Source organism: Balaenoptera physalus (assembly GCF_965194825.1).
Source record: "Balaenoptera physalus genome assembly, chromosome: 12".
NCBI lineage: Eukaryota > Metazoa > Chordata > Mammalia > Artiodactyla > Balaenopteridae > Balaenoptera > Balaenoptera physalus.
The window spans coordinates 825,645-845,240 of NC_138897.1; the positions used below are offsets into that span (position 1 = coordinate 825,645).

Genomic DNA, 19,596 nt, shown 5'->3' on the forward strand with positions numbered 1-19,596 from the left:
CTCGCTTTGTCTCTTTCTCTCTTTGTCTCTGTCTCTGACTCTGTCTTTCTCTCTTTGTCTCTGTCTCTGACTCTGTCTTTCTCTCTCTGTCTCTTTCTCTCTCTGTCGCTGTCTCTCTCCTTCCTCCCCAGCACAGCCTCAGGCTCTGGGGAGCTGTCCGGTGGGGACAGGCGTCCGAGTGGCCAGTCCATCCCGCTGGTTCTTTCCCCAAAGCTCTACTCTCCTCCCTCTTGTCCATTAACCTCTGAGGAAATCGCTGTTTTCACGTGTCCACATGTTGAGACTCTTCAGGCGATGGTTTTAATTCGATGAGCCCATTCTCCCCGGGGGCGTCTGGGCCACACGCAGGACCCTCTTACCGTTGGCTGGTTTCCCCGCGTCAGGGCTCATCCCAGGGAACCCTCTTCCAGAGCTGCTGTCTCCCAGGCCGTCTGCGGGTGCTTCTCCAACCCCTGAAACGACAGGTCGGCCCTCCTTTAGGGCGCCGTGTCTGGACCTTGGTTGGTCATGGACGTCTTACAGAATCCAGGAAACACGGTTCACTGCCTCATAACGTACACAGTCGGTCTGGGTTTCTGAGGACCCTCTGAAATCTGCCGTGGTCACAGGGCCCCACGGTCCCAGGGGAATGTTTATGTTTATTCCAATTACCCGCTTAATGACATCGTGATGGTTCTTGTACTTTTCCCCAGTCAACGTTCTCACTCGCGTCTCCAGCATGTGCACATGCTCTGAGTGCGGGGCTTTGACGAGACAAATGGAAACATGATAGCTTCTCAGAACTTGTTCCTTTCTTATCTCCTCTCGGTCTCCCGGCTATCACTCCATAAATGTAAGAACTGTCACCTCCAGGCTCAAACGCCAGGGCCCTGACCACGTCTCCCCTGTTTCAGGGAGAGGATTCTTCCTGGAGGCCAGTGTGTGTCCTGCGTCCTCATCCCGCCTCGCCTCCCCAGTGACTCCCTCTTCCAAGCCCCCCGTGGGCTCTTTCTAATCAGCAGAAGAACAATTCACAGAGGGACACCCCTGCCCCCAGCGCTAGGACAGCCCCCCAGCACAGACGCTTCTGGCCCTCCCTGCTGGGCCAGAGTCCCCACCGCGCGCACCTGCCGCCCCCCACAGAGCACTCGGGGGCTGAGCAGTGCATCCCTCTGGGACCCTCCCTTCTCTGGGCCCACCCGGGGCTCCCCTGCTCGCCCCGCTGCCCCTGCGGGCCCGACGTCCTCCTGGACGACTGTGAGCTGCACGCTTGCACGTTGTAAGTGACTGTCCCCGAGTCGAGGAGCCGCTGGGGCAGAAGCCCAGGCGTCACCAGGGCTCAGGCCACCTGCCCACCACTCTCGGCCGCCCGGAGCCCAGCTGACCCGTGTGTGCACTGTAGCACGTGCCCGTGAGCCAGGCCTCTGGGCTCGCTCAGGCCCTGGGCTTTGCTGCGTGATTCCCAGGGCGAACGGCCATTTCAGAGGCGGCCTGGGCCTCACCCTCAGCAGGGTCAGGGCCTCTGGTCCTCAGCACGGCCCTCCTCGTGGATTTCAGTGTGTCTGCCTGTGCCCGTGAGCCTACGGGCTGGAGGAAGCATCTGTGTGTCAGTACAAGCGTAACTGCTAAGTCTGCTTCAGTGCATAGGTACGAGGATTATAGTCAGTACATCTGTATGCAGATGTCTGTTACATCCATCTTCTCTCTGAAATAGCTATTGGCATAGGTGCTTTTGCTTCTGGAGCCCAGAGGAGAGGGGCTTCCCCCCAGCCTCGGAGCTGCGGCAGCAGCCGGGGGGAGGGAGTCGCCCCGTCCCTTACGCGTGGTTCCCTGGTCTCCAGGCTGTGATTTGGAGGAAACATCGCCCCGAGGGAGGGGCTCACACTGGCATTCTCTCTCTGCAGCGTTTCCCAAATCCATCCTGAGCATCTATCGGGGACGGGGGATGCACCCTCAGTGTGTCAAGGGCCCCCAGGGCTGGGGCCCCCAGTGGGTTTGTCCCCACCCCTATCAATTTCTAAACCCACATAATAAAAGCTCTTGAATGGTCTAAAATAGACCGCGAAGTTTGCGAGCCGCTGTCCTGAGCTAGCGAGCCCCCTGGCCCTGCCCCGCTGGTGGGGGCCTGAGCTCTCGCTGGGCCCCCGGGGCCTTCCCGAGCTAAGAGGCTGAGCCTGCGGTCCAGCCTGGCCCTGGACACCGAGCCCAGAGCAGCTGTTTGTACAGGACGGAGCTACTGAAACTGCAGTGAACGGAAAGATGATGGTTTGAAATTCGCGTGGGTCACGGCCGCTCCCCGCTACCGCCCTCTGCCCATCACACAGGGGGTCAGGGGGGGTGTCCCTGTGTGGACCAATATCCCCAGCACCTGAGAGGAGCGGCTGCAGCTTGAGGGCACAGGGCTGGCCCAGACCAGCCCCCAGACCCTCCAACTCCAGCTCCGGGGCCCCTGGACTCTCCGGGGCCTTAAGTGAGGGTCCCCAGGCTGGTCCCCAGAAGGAGGCCCAAGGCCTCCACCACATCCCCATAAAAGACCAGAGGCCCCCAGTGTTCCCAGTAAGAGCAGGCGGCCTCCTCACAGGCTCCAAACATCAGATCTCAGCTCCCTGAGCAGGAAGTGTGCAAAGCAAAGTTTCCAGATAATTGAATTTTTACTTTTTAGTCAGGACAATTCTTAATTGGTAATTCCTTTATCAAATCAATTTTATTAAACAAGTAATTAATCATTCCCACACCTTCTGCAACAGAATGTGATGCACGTAACTGGACCTCCGTGTGAGCCCCTGCGAGGCTGCGGGGCACCGCTGTGCTGTCACCTTCCCCAGGGAGTCCGGACAGCAGTGGCCTCCTGTGCACCCCGAACCCCTCAGGGAAGGAGCAGCGCACCTCAGGAGACGGGGTGCTGCCTACTCCCCGCAGAAATAAGTCTTCAGTCCAAGTCTGAAGCGACTGCCTCACTGTGAGGACCTCACGCACCGGAAATTCTCTCTCCAGTTCGGCCGCGGTGTTTCTGCAAAATATCAGAAACAGCCCGACTAACTGCCCACACAGAAGAGAGTGACCGAGTAACTACCGTGGCCCACACAGTGGGGGACCAGCAGCGGCAAAGAGAACGAGGAAGATGTCTGCAGCCGGGCCTGATGCCCTCCGGGATGTGTGTCCAAAGGCACAGCTGCAGACGCACCGTCTGGTGAGACAGAGGCATACAACGCGCACAGGGCCTGCCTGTGCAGGAGACATTTAGGAAGGATGAGCAGAAACCACAGGGCCTGGGCCCCGGCTGGGCGGGAGGGGGGACAGGGCGGAGGCCTCCGCTGCGCTCCCAGGGCCACACGCTCCACGCTCCCTTTGCCACCAACGAGCAACAGCCAGGTGGGAGAGAAAACAGCAAGAGCCTCACAGTAGGGGTGGGAGGAGGACAAGACCCCGCCTGAGAAGCCGTGGGAAACAGCACTGATGGCTGCCAGGCGACAGACAAAAGAGCTGGGCCTGAAAGGCTGTGTGGAGTAGGTAAGCTCTCAGGCTGAGAACATCCTTCTGAAGTGTCAGCAACTCGATAGGCAAAGAAAAACTGGAACTTGCAGACTCAGGAGATGAAGGAGAAACACAACCCAGATGGGGAGAGGGATCCGAGGGTCCTGGAGCCCAAGTGAGAACGGGCGACACCAGAACGGGCTTCAGCGCGGTCACCGTGCAGGACCAGTGTTGATTCCCTGGTTTCACTGTGTTTGTGCAGAAGATCTTAACATGAGGGGAAGCTCGGTGGGGATACAGGAAAACTCTGTGCTAATTTTTCAGCTTTTCTGGAAGCTTAAAATAGTTCAAATAAGAAGTTTTTTTTAAATCTAACTTTTTCTGTTTAAACCCTGAGGCAATGGAATGAAAAGCACCTTGAGTCTGAATTTGATGAGTTTCACTTAAGCCTTCACACCCCCTCCCCAGATATCAGCCCTGGGATTTTCTCAAAGGCAAAACCTCCGGACACTCAGCCCACTTCTAGTGTGGCCTATCAAACCCTAACAACGCCTTCTGCAGAAATAAAAAACCTCCCTAAAATTCACATGAAACACCAGAGACTCGGAACAGCCAATCTTACAAAAGAAGAGCAAAGTTGGAGATCTCACACTCCAATTTCAGAACGTACCACAAAACTGCAGTAACTGAGAGAGTGGTCCTGGCACATGGACATAATCGAGAACCCAAAACAAAGCCTCACAATCACAGTCAGTTGATTTAGACATGGGCGCCGGGTCCACTCAACATGGAGAGGACAGTCTTGGTAACAAATGGTGTTGGGAACACTGGACAGTCACGTGCAAAAGGATGAACTTGAACCCCTGCCTTACACCACATGTAACACTTCACTCAAAATGGGTCAGTGATCTAAGTTTAAGAGCTAAAACTATAAAAATTAAATAAGAATGGGGTCAAATCTTCACGATCTTAAATCTGGCAGTGCTTAAATATGACACAAAAAACATATACAACAAAATCTAAAAATAGGTCAATTGGACTTGATTAAAATTAGACTTTGGTGTATTGAAAGACTCTATCAACAGAGTGAAAAGACAACCCACAGAACAGGAGAAAATATCTGCAAATCACATACCTCTTCAGGGTTTAATATCGAGAATATATAAAGAGTTCTTACAACTAAACAACAAAAAGAGAAACACCTCAGTTTTAAAATGGGCAAAGCACTTGAATAGACATTTCTCCAAAGAAGGCAAACAGCCAAAAAGCACATGAAAAGATGCCACACACCCTTAGTCCCTGGGGAAATGCAAACCAAACCCACGGTGAGATTCTGTGGGGATGACGTTAGTCAGACAGACAGACAGTGGCAAGCACTGACTGGAATGTGGAGAAACTGGACGCCCACACAGCACTGGTGGGAATGTAAAATGGTGCAGCCTCGGTGGAAAACAGTTTGATGGTTTCTCAAAAAAGTAAACACAGAATTACCATATGACCCAGCAATTCCACTCCTAAGTATATACCAAAATAATCGAAAGAAGGGACTCCAACAGTTATATGTTAGCCAATGTTTGCAGCAGCATTATTCCCAATAGCCAAATTGGGAGCAACCCTCAACAGATGAACAAATAAACAATGTGGTCCATCCACGCAAGGGGATATTTCTCAGCCACAGAAAGACATGAAGTACCGACACCTGCTACAACGTGGATGAGTCTTGAAATCATTGTGCTAAGCGAAATAAGCCAGACACAAAAGGACCAATATTGTATGAAACATCTAGAAGAGGCAAATTTGTATAGACAGAAAGTAGATTAGAAGTTACCAGGGGATGGGGTTTCCCTGGTGGCGCAGTGGTTAAGAATCCGCCTGCCAACGCAGGGGACACGGGTTCGAGCCCTGGTCCAGGAAGATCCCACATGCCGCAGAGCAACTAAGCCCATGCGCCACAACTACTGACCCTGTGCTCTTGAGCCCGCGAGCCACAACTACTGAAGCCCGCGCGCCTAGAGCCTGTGCTCCGCAACAAGAGAAGCCACCGCAATGAGAAGCCCGCACACTGCAACTAGAGAAAGCCTGTGCGCAGCAACGAAGACCCAACACAACCAAAAATAAATAAAATAAAAATAAATTTTTTAAAAAAGAAGTTACCAGGGGCTGCAGAAGGGAAATAGGGAATTATTGCTTAATGGGCACAGGGCCTGTTTGGGGTGATGAACGAATTCTGAAAATAGTGGTGATGGTCACACAACACGGTGAGTGTAGTTAATGCCACAACAGCACAATTTAAAATCGTTTAAACAGCCAACTCTACGTTTTACATGGTGGGGAGCCTCCAGCTGTGGCCTGAGCTGACTCGTGTCCCTGACCGGTGACACAGCCCCGGTGCAGCTCAAGCAGAGCAGACAGCAGTCGCCAGCTGCACGTTGCCAGTGTAGACCGTGTGCTCAGCGTGGTACCCGGTGTGGACCCACATCTGTGAGTGACGGGACCTGGGGCGGGTACGGAGGAACCCTCCCCATCTGCTCACAACGCTGTGACCTGAGCCCCAGCTGTACCCGATCGGCCACCAGGGAAGTTCCCAGGACAGTGAGGCCGAGTGCCCTGCCCCAGGGCAGGTGCCCGGGACAGCCAGGCGGTGCCGGCGGAGCAGCTGTCCCAGGCGGCCATGGCCCGCGGGGTCCTGCCCACGTTGTCCTGCCCAGCGTCCCTCTGCCGGCTTCTCCCATAGCCAGTGCCCTGTGGGCATGTGGCCTCCTCCGCTGGCCTCCCCACGTGGCCACTGCCCCTCGCTGGCCTCGAGTCAAGGGCGTCTCACCTACCCCCCTTCTGCCATGGCTGTGACCTCTCTGCTCTTCTTACTTTGCTTCTTTCACCTCTTGAGTATTTGCAGATGCCTCAGTTTCTTGTCTGACACACGTTCGCTGAGGTGCTATACCGCCAGGCACTGGGCTGGGCCCTGGGCTCCGAGGGGCTGGCCTGAGAGTCACAGGTGATCCCAGCAGCCTGGCCAGAGCTCGGGCTGCCGGACGCCCACCTCTGCTGCCTGGGAGCGGCTCACCCTCAAAGCGGCACGCAGAGCACCGCGCCAGCCTTGCGGAGCCTCCAGGACGAGGTTCTGTCTGGGGACGCAGAGGCTCTGCAGGTTTGGGCTGGTTCAGCAACGCGCGTCCCCAGAGGTGATGACTTAGCTGCTCTGACAGCAACCCACGTTCTCCGTAATTAGGGCCCCTGAGGAGACGCCTTCGCAGCCCTTAAGTGATTTGGGGGGGAGCCCCCGCTGTGACTTCAGGCTTCAGAAAACAACATTTTTAGAAGAAATGCTGCTTCCTGTCAGCAATGGGAAGACTTTCCCCCCTTTCTCCTTTATCCACAGCTGCTATAGATAAAAATGGGTCAAAATAAGCAAAAACTGACATCCTGCTCCTGCAGAGTCATGAGGGCCCCCTGCCACGTGGAGGCCCCCTGCCACGTGGAGGCCCCCTGCCACGTGGAGGCCCCCTGCCACGTGGAGGCCCCGTGCGCCCTCCCTTCAATGGGGTGCCAGCCATGAGGCTCCTGGAGGGGCCAGGAGTCAGTCAGTGATGGGAGATCCCTTCCTGGGAAACATCTGTGTTGGTTACATTTTCTCCTCTGGGAAGTCAGTTCCTCGGAGGCAAAGGGCACTAGCAGTAAGGATGTGTCCCAATCCTGGTCCCACCTCACTGGACAGGGTTCACCGGGGACACGGCTGGACCAGAGGCAGAGGGGGCCTCCATCCGCAGTGGAAGCCCAGAGGACCTCCAGGCAGAAGCAGCGGGAGGGAGGCGTGGCAGCAGGGCCCCAGGAGGGGGGGCCGTGTGTGGGGAGGGCCGGGGATGGGGGCGGGGGCACAGTGCCTGAAAGGGCTGCTGGTGTGGCCCCTGCTGTACAAGCTGGGCTGTATCAAGGCCCGACTGTTGTAAATGAAAGAAACTTCCATGCACAAGATACTTAGGGATACAACCGACCAAGGAGGTAAAAGCCCGTTCCCTGAGAACTACAAAAGGTTGTTAAAGGGAATGAAAGAAGACACAAATAATTGGAAATATATCCCATGTTCATAGACTGAAAGACTTAATATGATTATGATACCTACACTACCCAAAGAGATCTGCAGCTTCAGTGCAATCCCTGTCAAAATCCCAATGAGGTTTTTTGCAGAAATAGGAAAGTCCATCCTGAAGTTCATGTGGAAACTCAAGGGCCCCGAAATAGACAAAACAACCTTGAAAAAGAACAAAGGTGGAGGCCTCACACTTCCTGATCTCAAAACTTACTACAAAACTGTAGCAAACAAAACAGTGCATCACTGGCATAAAGACGGATTTATGACCAACAGGATGAATCGAGAACCCCGAAATAAACCCTCAAATACATGGTTAAATGGTGCCAAGACCATTCAATGTGGAAGACCATCTTTTCAACAAATGGTGTTGGGAAAACTGGATATCTGTATGCAAAAAAAAAAAAAAAAAAAGGAAGTTGGATCCTTACCTTACACCATATAAAAAAATTAGCTCAAAATGGATCAAAGACCTAAACATAAGAACTAAAACCATAAAACTCTTAGAAGAAAACGGAGCTTTTCTTCTAAGCTTCATGACATTGGATTTGGTAATGATTTCTTGGATATGACATCAAACGCACAAGTAAAAAAAGGAAAAGTAGATTAACTGGATTTCGTCAACATTAAATAATTTTGTTCACCAAAGAACACTATCAACAGAGTGGGAAGACAGCCCACAGATCAGATGATTAGGAGAAAATATTTTCAAGCCGTATGTCTGATAAAGGACTGCTATCTGGAATATATGGAGAACTCCTACAGCTCAATGACAACCTAAAAAACCTATTTTAAAAATGGACAAAGGACTTGAATAGATATTTCTCCAAAGAAAAAAATAAAAATGGCCAATAAGCACATGAAAAGATGCTCTAACAACACTAATCATTAGAGAAATGAAAATCAAAACCACAATGAGATACCACTTCACATCCATTAGGGTGGCTATTATAAAGAGAAAAAACAAACAGAAAGAGTATTGGCGAGGATGTGGAGAAATCTGAACCCTTGGGCACTGGAGGTGGGAATATAAAATGGTACAATCACTGTGGAAAACAGTACAGGGATCCCTCAAAAAATTAAAAATAGAGTCACCGTATGGTCCAATAATGCCAGTTCTGTGTATCTACCCAGAAGAATTGAAAGCAGGGACTCGAACAGATACTTGTGTGCCCACGTTCACAGCAGCGCGATTCACAACAGCCAAAGGTGGGAGCAACCCAGGTGTCCATCAGCAGACGGCTGCATCAGCAGCAGGTGGTGATAGACACAGGGAATGTTACAATGTTACGTTATAAAAAGGAAAGAAATTCCGCTACAACGTGGACCAACCTTGAGAACACAGTGCTGAGTGAAAGAAGCCAGTCACAAAAGGGCAAATATTGTAGGAGGTCCCTTGAGGAGTTAAGTTCAGAGCCGGAAAGCAGGATGGGGCCGGGGGCTGGGGCAGGGGAGGGGGAGTGAGTGCTTGAGGGGGACAGAGTGTCAACTGGAAAATGAGAAAGTTCTGGAGACGGAGGATGGGGATGGTTACACAAGATTTCAAATGCATCTAATGCCACTGAACTGTACACTTAAAAATGGTTAAAATGGTAAATTTTACGTTATGTATAGTTTACTGCAATTAGCCATGTAGTTGCCTAGATCTTATCACTGATTAGTTTTCAGATTACAGGGATCATGAAGAAAGCACTGTTCAGACGCCCAAAACATGAAACTTTGGTCATGTTTAAGGAACCCTGGCCGTGGCATCTGTACTTTCCCTTTGGTACACCTGGTGGTTCCTCAAGCTTCCCTCTTTCCATTCTTTCTTCTCAGCTAAGATGTCCCGCTCAGAAGACTGCTTCTGAACACCCAGAGCAGACCGGGCACAGTTCACGTTCCCAGGGACGCGCACTAGGTTCGCTGCAAACACCCGCTGTGTCTTGTGTCGTGAGGTCACAAGCAGGGACTCTCAGCCTTCCCAGAAACTGACAACTACCCCCTCCCTAGGGGGCCCCCCGCCTGCTCTCCTGGGGGCCTCGCAAGCTTGTGGCATCTGAGGGGCGCGATGGTGTCCCCGTGGGACCACAGCTGGCAGCTGTGCCACTTCTCCCAGGAGGTGGTGGGAACTGGGGCTGGAGGCTGACCTGGGCTCAGCACAAAGGAGGCTATTCTGGGAGGCCTCAGGGTCTCCCACATGGGTCAGCCTGCCGACAGGTTCAGCTCCGGTCCCTGGGCTCCCCTCCTTGGCATGCACCCCGAGACCCCCTCCTTCCCCTCCCAGCTGTGTCCCCTCCCCAGGTCACACTCCTGCTCCCACTGAGGCTGTGCTCAGGGGCCCTTGGGGAATTGCCAGGGTCGGGCACCTGTCCAGATACTTGAGCTTTAACCTGTGGGATCATCCACCGAGGAACATGTCAGCCCCTTCACCACGATCCCTACAGTCTGAATAACTAATCAGTGACAAGACCACAAGCACCCTGTTCTTTTGAAATTATTCAGGATAAATAACAAAGGAGCCCAGCTGATAAAGCCACACAAACCAGAGGGCCCGAGTCTCAACCCTCTGGTCTGCTCCCAAAGCTGGGCTGCCACGGCTCTGCAGGCGTCACACCTGGTGTTCCTCACATCAAGGTCAACACCTGATGCTCGGTTCCAGAAACCCAGCCAAGAAAGACTTAAGGGCTCTTGCCTCCAGCCCGGGGTCCGAGGGTCGGGGCCTGTTCCTCGAGAGCTATGTGACATTCGCAAGTCGACTGCCTACCCTGTGTCCCTGTTTCTCCACCCGGGACGGCGGGTGGCAGTGACAGCGCCCGTATCACCGGGTAGGGAACCAGCGAGGCCATTGCTGTTCATTTCAGGCAGTGCCATCACCTTCCTGCAGCCCAGATGTGGCCATTTCTACAATGACAACAAAGCCCACGTGTTTGCCTGTGGGACTGCAGGCAGGTCCTGCCAACGGGCAGCCGCTCTCCGATGGCCCAGGGGTACCCAGGCCCTCGGGCCAGTTCTGAACGAGGCGTCCAGATCAGGTGAGGCTTGTGTGGAAGCACAGCAGGAAGCTCCGTTGACTGGGGAGGGGCTGCCGCACACGATGATCTACTTGGGGTGAACTGGTGTCGTTTAATTTTTATACAGCTTGATGTTAACGGAGTCCCAAAAATAAACAGTTGTGCCACTTGCTTCAAGAACATTTTCTCTTCCGTTCAAATAGTTTCTTTTTTTTTAATATATATATATACATATTTACAATTTATTTATTTTTGGCTGCGTTGGGTCTTTGTTGCTGCGCGCGGGCTTTCTCTAGTTGCGGCGAGCAGGGGCTACTCTTCCTTGTGGTGCGCGGGCTTCTCATTGCGGTGGCTTCTCTTGTTGCGTAGCACGGGCTCTAGGCGCACGGGCTTCAGTAGTTGTGGCACATGGGCTCAGTGGTTGTGGCTCGTGGGCTCTAGAGCGCAGGCTCAGTAGTCGTGGTGCACGGGCTTAGTTGCTCCGCAGAATGTGGGATCCTCCCGGACCAGGGCTCGAACCCGTGTCCACTGCATTGACAGGCGGATTCGTAACCACTGCGCCACCAGGGAAGCCCCCAAATAGTTTCTCACGTTACCAATGCACACTCGTTCTAAGAGGGCGGGAGAGCTGGTGGGGGGGCGAGGATGAGGAGGAAGCAGGGAGGGGCTCAACAGGCCCAGGGCAGCCCCGAGGCAGGAGACTCCATGACCCGGGCGCCTCACCTGTGGGTCCCACCCAGCGGGTTCCGCCGGCACCTCCGTAGGGTGGCCCGGATGGACCTGGGGTGGGAGGACAAACGGGGGTCCACTGCCCCTCGCACTCCTGACTGGGATGACGGCCAAGCAGCGGCCAAGTCTTCCTGGGGGCGTGTGGCGGAGGCAGCGAGCAGGTCCCTCGGAGCAGCCCCAGTCAGGAGGGGGCAGGGGGCTGGGGGCCGCTCCCGCCAGAACCTTCCGTCAGGGAAGAGCCCACCGCCTGATCCTAGCAGCTTCCTGGCAGCCCTCCCGGCACTGGGCCTTTGCAGCGGCCACCTTCCAGGGGACACGCAGGGCTGCCGGACCCTGTCTCAGGTATGTGGCATCCTGAGCGTCGCAGGGTCCTAAGGAGGTTCCGAACTTTTCACGGAGGATGTGAATGTACGTGGTTCCTGGCATCCCGAGTCCCCAAGACGACACGCCCCGCCCCGAGCCCCTGCCCAACCCGCCCCACGCGGTGCAGCTGCTTCGACGGGACTAGAGGGTGAATTTAGCCCAAACAGATCACTACGATCCCCCTGCGATCCAGCGCCCAGCCGTGAGGGGGGCATCTGCCCCGTCCACCCTGCAAAAGCCCCAGGTGTCACTGGCCAGCTGCTGGGTGCAGAGGGGGAGGTTGGTCAGAAAGGCGTGGGATGAGACTTCCCACCGCGGACGCAACACTTTTCTTTTCAGCCGCAAGAAGGATATGTTTTGATGTTTCTTATTCATCTCTACATTAATTTGCATAAATGAGTCTTAGACGTTCATCTTCGTAAAGAATAATGTTCCAATTATAAAACTAAGCCATGGGAAAAGGGGAAAATTGGACAGTACAATAACATAGAAGGAAGAATTACCTTTAATCCCATCACCACTGACAACCGTCATAGATCCGGGGGTCCTCCACCCCTTTCTTTGCGTATTCTGACACAGCTGGCTGAGCTGACCTCTGGCTGCTGGCAGCTGCGGTGGGCATGGTGCCCGGCGGGGAGGGAGATGGACGGGTGGTTGCCTGCAGGCCCCGCGTCCACAGCAGGAGAGGCAAGAAAGCCCCCGGGGCAGCACTGGAGCTCACACGTCCTCAGACTCCACAGTTCTCCTCTTTGCTCCCTCCCAGTCAGACAGGAAGGCTGAGCAAGGCTTCCACGCAGAGGTCTGGCTGGTGGGGCAGGGTCGGTGGGCAGCGAGGGCTGTAAGGAAACGCCCACATTTTTGCTAAATCGTGGTTCTCTCCTTGGCACTGGGAACCCCATGGGAATAGGACGTTGGCTCTTCTTTGACGCCACTCGAAGTCCTACCTAAGCTCCTCTGCCTGCCTGTAAGCGTGCGGGTGGGCACTGGGGAGCATCTCACCCCGAGGATGGGCCGTTACTCCTCCCTCAGCACTGCCCTATCACTGGACACTATCTTACTGTTACTTTACAGCTAGACACTTGTATGAAGGCTGCAGAGAACCCCCTTTTGCACATTCAAGTCATTTTCTCTGAGAAGCCTTCCCTACCCCCAATAGAAATATATTTTAAAGTATATTGCTAACACATAAATAGATTTTTCATCGTAAAAAGTGTTTTAACTCAGCAAATTCCCTGGAGATTCATCCAAACTACTGCGTGTATCAATAGCTCACTCCTATTTTATTGCAAGTAGTATTTCATGGTGTGGAAGGACCACAGTTAACCATTCACCCATAGAAAGAATCTGGGTTGTATCCAGTTTTTGATATTACAAACAGAACTGCAATAAACTGTCGTGTACAGGCTTTTATGTGAACAGAAGTTGTCGTTTCTCTGGGATAAATGCCCAGGAGTGCAACTGCTGGGTCATATTGTAGTTGCATAATCGATTTTATAAAAAACCGCCAAACAAATTTCCACAGTGATTGCACCATTTTACATTCCCACCAGCGATGTATGAGAGATCATTTCTCTATATCCTTGTCAGCATTTGGTGTATATTTTTTATTTATTTTGATAAGTGTGTAGTGATACCTTTTTGTGGCTTTAATTTGCATTTCTCTAACGGCTAATGATGCTGAACATCTTTCATGTGCTTATTTACCATCTGTATATCCTCTTCAGTGAAATAGCTGTTCATATATTTTGCTCATTTTTAATTGGATATTTTTGGTTTTGTTGTTGCTGTTGTCTATTGAATTTTGAGAATTCTTTATATATTACAGATTGGGGTCCTTTATTGGATGTGTGGTTTGCAAATATTGTCTCCCACTCTGTAGCTTTTCCTTTCATGCTCTTCAAAGGGTCTTTGGAAAAGCAGTTTTTAATTCTGATGAGGTCCAATTTGTCATGTCTACCTTTTACAGACCATGCTTTTGGTGTCAAGTCTAATAACCCTAAATCCAGATGATTCTCTCCTATTTTTTTCTAAAAGTCTTACAGTTTTACATTTTACATTAAAGTCTGTGATCCATTTCTGAGTTAATTTTTAAAACATTTATTTTATTGGAGTATAACTGATTTACAGTGTTGTGTTTGAGTTGATTTTTATAGAAGGTGTGAAGTTAAGGATGAGTTCTTTTTTTCTCCTGTGGATGACCAACTGAACTGCCATTTGTTGAAAAGGCTACGCTTCCTCCACTGAATTGGTTTTGTAACTTCGTTGAAGATCAGTTAGGTGTACCTGTGTGGGTCCACTACTGGGTTCCGTGTTCTATGCATCTGCCTATCCCTCTGCCAGCATCACATTGTCTTATTACTGGAGCTATATAGTGAGCATTAATATTGGGTAGAGTAATTATCCACTTTATCCTTCTTTTTCAAGATTGTTTTAGCTATGTTAGAGCCTGTGCCTTTCCATATGAATTTTAGAATAAGCTGTACATGTCTACAAAAATTCTTGTTGGGATTTTGATAGAAATCGTATTAAACCCATAGATCAGTTTGAGGAGAATAGACAACTGTACTGTGTAGAGTCTTCTAATCCGTGAACCTGGTATGTCGTTCTCTTCTTCAGGTCTTCTTTGATATCTTTCATATGCATTTTATAATTTGCAGCATATGGACCCTGTAAGTGTTTTGCATCATTCATACCTAAGTATTTAATTTTCTTTCAAGTGACTGTAATGGTCCTGTGTTTTTAATTGGTTTCACACGTTAATTGTTGGTATATGGAAATGTGAGTGATTTTTGTGTCTTAATATCTTACCCTGTGACCTTGCTGTATTCACTTATTGGTTCTAGGAGTTTTCTTGGTACATTCCTTGGAATTTTCTACACAGATAATCATGGCATCTGCAAAGAGGGGTAATTATATTTCATCCTTTCTGAACTGTGTGCCTTTTATTTCCTTTTCTTGCTTTATTTAACTTTCAGTACTAGGTTGAGAGGGGACGCCCTTGCCTTGTTCCTGATCTGAGGGGGAAAACATTCAGCCTTTCACCATTAAGTATGATGTTAGCTGTATGTTTTTTTCAGGTGCTCTTTATCAAGTTGAGGATCTATTTCTAGTTTTCTGAGAGTTTTCATTATTAGTGGGTGTTGTATTTTATCAAATGCTTTTTCTGCATCAATTGATGTGATTGTATATCTGTTCTGTTGATAAGGTGAATTATTCTGACTGATTTTTGAATGTTGAACCAGACTTGCATACCTGGATTAAATCTCACTTGGGCCGGTAACTTTATGCATTGCTAGATTCAAAGTGCCAATATTTTGTTTAGGAGTTTGTGTCCAAGTTCATGAATGATATTGATCTGTAGTTTTCCTTTTTGTATGTTGTCTTTGTCTAGTGTGGTCTCCAGGTAATGCTAACCTCAAAGAGATTTAGAAAGTGTTCCCTCCTTTTTGTTAAATGTTTGGTAGGATTAATTCTTTTTTGAATATTTGGTAGAATTTTCCAGTGAAACCCCCAGGACCTGGAGATTTCTTTTTTTAAGGAGTTCTTAAAGAACTAACACAATTTTAAAAGTTATATTATTGATATAGTATCAGATATAGAGATCTTTCCTCTTTTCTAATATAAGCATTTTAGTGCTATCAATTTTTCTCGGCACTGCTTTGGCTGCATTCCACATATTTTGATTTGTTGTGTTTTCATTTCCTTTCAGGGTTATGTATTTTAAAATTTCTTTTGAGACTTCCTCTTTGACATATGAATTGTTTGTGTGTGTTATCTAATTCCCAAGAATTTAGAGATTTTTCTGTCGTTTTTCTGCTCTGCTCCTTGAGTCTGTAGGTTTGTATTTTCTGCCGAGTTTGAGAGGTTTTCAGGCTTTTTTTTATTCAAATACTTTTTCAGTCCCATTCCCTTTCTTCTCTCCTTCTGAGGCCTGATGGTAAAAATGTTGATATTTTTGTTATTTTCCCACAGGTCCCTATGACTCTGTTCATTTTTTTTTTCAGTCTTTTTTTCTCTCTGTTGTTGAGACTGGTCAGTTTTGATTAATCTCAGGTTCACTGATTTTATCCTCTGTTATGTCCTCTCTACTTTTGACCCCATGCAGCAAGTTTTTAAATTCAATTATTGTATTTTTCAGTTCTATAATTTCTTTGTATATTTTTTTATAACTTGCATTTCTTTGCTGAAGTTTTCTGTTTTTTGTTTGTTTGTTTGTTTCAGGAAAACCCATAATTGCTTCGTGAAGCATTTTTGTGAAGGCTGCTTTAGAAGACTAGTCAGATAATTCCAACATCTGATTCATCTCAGCATTTATTGATGGTCTTTTTTCAGTCAGGTTTTGATATTTCTGGTTCTTGGTATGATGAGCAATTTTTTTTTTTTTTTTTTTTTGTATCAGAGACACTTTTGGATGTTCTTTTGCATGTTGAATCCTGTTGTTCCAGCTCCATTTGTTGAAGAAACTATTCTTTCCCCACTGAATGGTCTTGGCTCCTCTGTTGAAAATCAACCTCCACAGATTTTGGGGTTCACTTCCAGACTCCCCACTCTATTCCATTAATCTATACATCTCTTCTTATGCCAAGACCACACCATTTTGATTACTGTTGCTTTGAAGTAAGTTTCAATAAGTAGTAAGTGTGAGTCCTCCAACCTTGTTTTTCTTTTTCAAGATTTTTTCGACTTACCTGGGTCCTTTGCAATTCCATATGAAATTTAGGACCAGCCATTTCTGCAAACAGGAAGCAGGGATTTTGACAGGGAGCATACTGAATCTGTAGGGCAGTTTGGGGAGTACTGACACTTTGATAATATTAAGCCTTCCAATCCATGAACACAAGATGTCTCTCCATTTATTTAGGTCTTTAATTTCTTTGTATTTTTCAGCGTACAAGTACTTCCTTGGTTAAATGTATTCCTAAGTATTTTATTATTTTTGATGCTGTTATAAATGGAATTGTTTTCTTAATTTCCTTTTCAGATTGTTCACTGCTAGTGTATAGAAACACAACCAGCTTTTGAGTATTGTTTAAGTTCTGGTTTGTTTTTATTACAGTCATTGCTGACTGATATCACCCACCGCTTCTGAGGTTGGAAAGTCCTGTCCCTCCAGAGACTATAAATAGTAACTTCTAGATTTTTCTAGTTTGTTTTAAAATGTTTGATTTCAGTATGTACTGCCTCTACTCAGTATCTGGTATTGGATGAGATCGAAGTCGGTCTCCTCTTACTGGTTGAGCCACGGCCCCAGCATCCTGGTCAGCCTGCCCTGCTCCCTGGAGCCCTAGGATGAGCCTCCCTCAGTGCCATGGAGCCCCACCCCATGTCCCAGGAGAGCCCGTGCCCCATCACGAATGCCGCATTCCCGACATGGGCCTCTTTCTCCAGTCTCTCCTGTCTCTTTCCCAATGCTTCCTTTCTAAGTTTCTCTTTTTGTCCCTCTTCACTTTGATTTTTTTCTTTTAGACTATTTGCAAGTTCCTCCTCTTTTTGAAATATCAGCTTCTGCCCTGAAAGACAGAAAGGCGTTTCACCTAAGACGCTCCACACTGGGTGCCGACAGCGCTTCCTGCCTGCTCTCCTCCCCGCAAGGCCACGGGGGTTGTTTCCACGCCACGGACAGGGACAGCGGTCGTGTGAGCGGTGTGGGACCAGACTGAACCCGGCCGCAGGTGCCTGAGTGACATGGACACTGGCCACCAGCTCAGCGACCTCACGACCCCTGGAGGCTGGGCGCCCATGATGCAGGAGGAGGGGTTGGAAACCACAGCAGTGAATCACGGAGGCAGGGAGGCTGGGCCCCAAGTCGGCAGGCATTCGGTGAGACTCCTGTTAACAGTGCCTAGGAGAAGTGAAGCCTTCTGTTCTAGGCTGGGACGCCTAGAGGTGCCACCTGGAGGTGTCATCAGTGGGTCCGAGTGCCCGCCCTGCTGTGAGGGAGGGATGGCAGGGATGCCCCGTCAGGTGCCCGTGTGCCGGGGTGTCTGCGTGGGGCTGGGGGCCGCACACCAGGCTCTCAAGTGCAGACTCCAGCCCGGGTCTGGGGCCTCGCAACCACGGAGGCTGGAAAGGATTGTGAGTCAGAAAATGTGAGCCTTGGCCCCTCACTCGGGAGCTGTGTGGCCTTGAGCTCATCACTCAGACGTTTCTCATCATCCAACGGAGCAAACGACCCGCCCAAGGACCTCTGGCGGCAGGGCTTGTCCCCCCAGCGAGAGGACATCTGGGTGACGACACCCCCAGGCAGACGGAGCCTCGAGACTCAGGAGTCACGTGGACGGTGAGGACAGACAAGCCCCGGGGGGCACAGACCTCTCAAAACACCGCCCCGGAGGCCCTGCTGTTGGGGGAGAGCGAGCAGAGAACGGCCGCCCGCCTGCCTGCAGACCCCAGGCGCCACACCGAGGTCAAGGTCTGAGCCCAGGGCCGTGACCAGTCGCGGGCAGGTCAGCTTCCTTGTCCTTACGGTGAGTCTTCCCGAGTTCTTTCCAGCTCAACACCTGGGAGTCTCAGGTGGCCCAGGTTTGGGGCTAATTCTAATATTTAAACATGAAAAAAGATGAGGGAGTTCAGCCTTGAGACTCTACACGGAGCCTAGACCCATGGGGAGGGTGAAGAAAGAAAATGCTGCAAGACTCAAGTCGGTAACTTCTAATTCTGGCCCTGAGCCAATGGCAGTTTTGAAAACAGAGGCCCACCACTGCCCTGTTTGTTCTCCATTAACATGGCCTCCACCTGCCTGAAATGAGGCTCGTAAGCCCTTATTCTGGTCTCACCGCCAAAGGCACAGCGGAACGTCCCTTCACAGGCCGGGGTGGTGGGAGAGCCGCGTGCCAAGGCCTCCTCCCTGCAGCCGTGGACGGCGCCAACAGACGTCCGATCCTGGGGTCCTTCTTGTCCAGGCCGAGTTAGGCGGCGCGTTGTGTGTGTGGGGACAGAATAATTCCTGTTCCCCGGGGCCGCGGCGGTGGGAGGGGAGGAGCCCGTGCCAGGCCCGAGGGCCGCACGGGCTGCAGGGCAGGTGCAGCGAGAGGCCGACTGAGTACCAAGCGCGGACAAAGGGCCTCGCTGGCAGCCTCCCTGCACTGGGGGGGGCGGAGTGGAGGGGGACGGGGGGGAGCCCCAGGGCAGGCGTGTGGCCTGAAGACGGCCGCACACCACTCTGTGGGGACACGTCTCAAAGTCGCCTACATTGCCCCCACTTACTGACACCAAGCAGAGGTCTGTGAGCAAGACGAGCGCACATGGGCCCCCAGCTCAGACCCCCCACCCCTGGGCGCCGCTCCAGTTCTCCAGGCCGTGTGGCTCACGGGGCGTTGCCCGGCGACTTCTCTGAGGGTCTCCCCTGCCCGCCAGGCTTGTGCATGCGTGTGTGTGTGTGTGAATGTGTGTACACATGTGGGTGGGTATGTATGTGTGTATACATGTATACGTGTGTTGATGTGCATGCGTGTAGGTGTATATGTGGGTGTGTACACGTGTGTATGGATGTGCATGTGTGTGTAGCTGCGCCCATCCTTCTGTATCTGTATACATCTCCTCCTCCACAACTGGACTCCAGATTTTAGAGGCTCAAGATATACTTTCTGATGCTTAGCACAGAACCCAGCTCACTGTGAACACTCAGAGACGTCTGCTGACCTAATGCGTGCTGGGCCCTGCGGCACAGACATGTGGCCAAGGCCAGAGGGTGGGTGCCCGCGTGCTGGTGCTCACACGGCTGGTGGCCCACTGCAGGGCTGCAGGTAAATGCAAACAGAGCGGGCAAACGGTGGTCCGGGGAGAAGCACACGCCAAAAATGGGAGAAGCGAGGCCGCCACAGAGAAACAGAGGACAGGAGCAAAAAGCAGCGGGGGAAGCAGCTCAGCCTTCCTGGGAGACAGACGGGACAACCGAGGCAGCAATGATCCCTGAAAACACACGCAGGAAACCAGGCGTCTCCCGGTGCAGGACATGCAGGGACATGCGTG

At 50.9% G+C, this 19,596-nt stretch overlaps 1 protein-coding gene across 7 annotated transcripts in view; it reads right to left on the bottom strand.

Annotated features, from left to right (window-relative positions):
- The window catches only part of KCNG2 (potassium voltage-gated channel modifier subfamily G member 2), a 73,944-nt gene that overhangs the window by 48,300 nt on the left and 6,048 nt on the right, over nucleotides 1-19,596 (bottom strand). For 3 of the 7 annotated variants that reach the window (XM_082417783.1, XM_082417784.1, XM_082417782.1), the window contains exon 2: nucleotides 360-452. The exons of 1 other annotated variant lie outside the window; for it this stretch is intronic. In XM_082417783.1, coding sequence (XP_082273909.1) covers nucleotides 360-390 — 31 coding nt within the window. In that variant the 5' untranslated portion in view covers nucleotides 391-452. Of the gene's footprint in view, nucleotides 1-359; nucleotides 453-19,596 lie in introns of those variants that run through there. 3 more of the 7 variants (XM_082417788.1, XM_082417785.1, XM_082417789.1) reach the window with 3 other exon arrangements.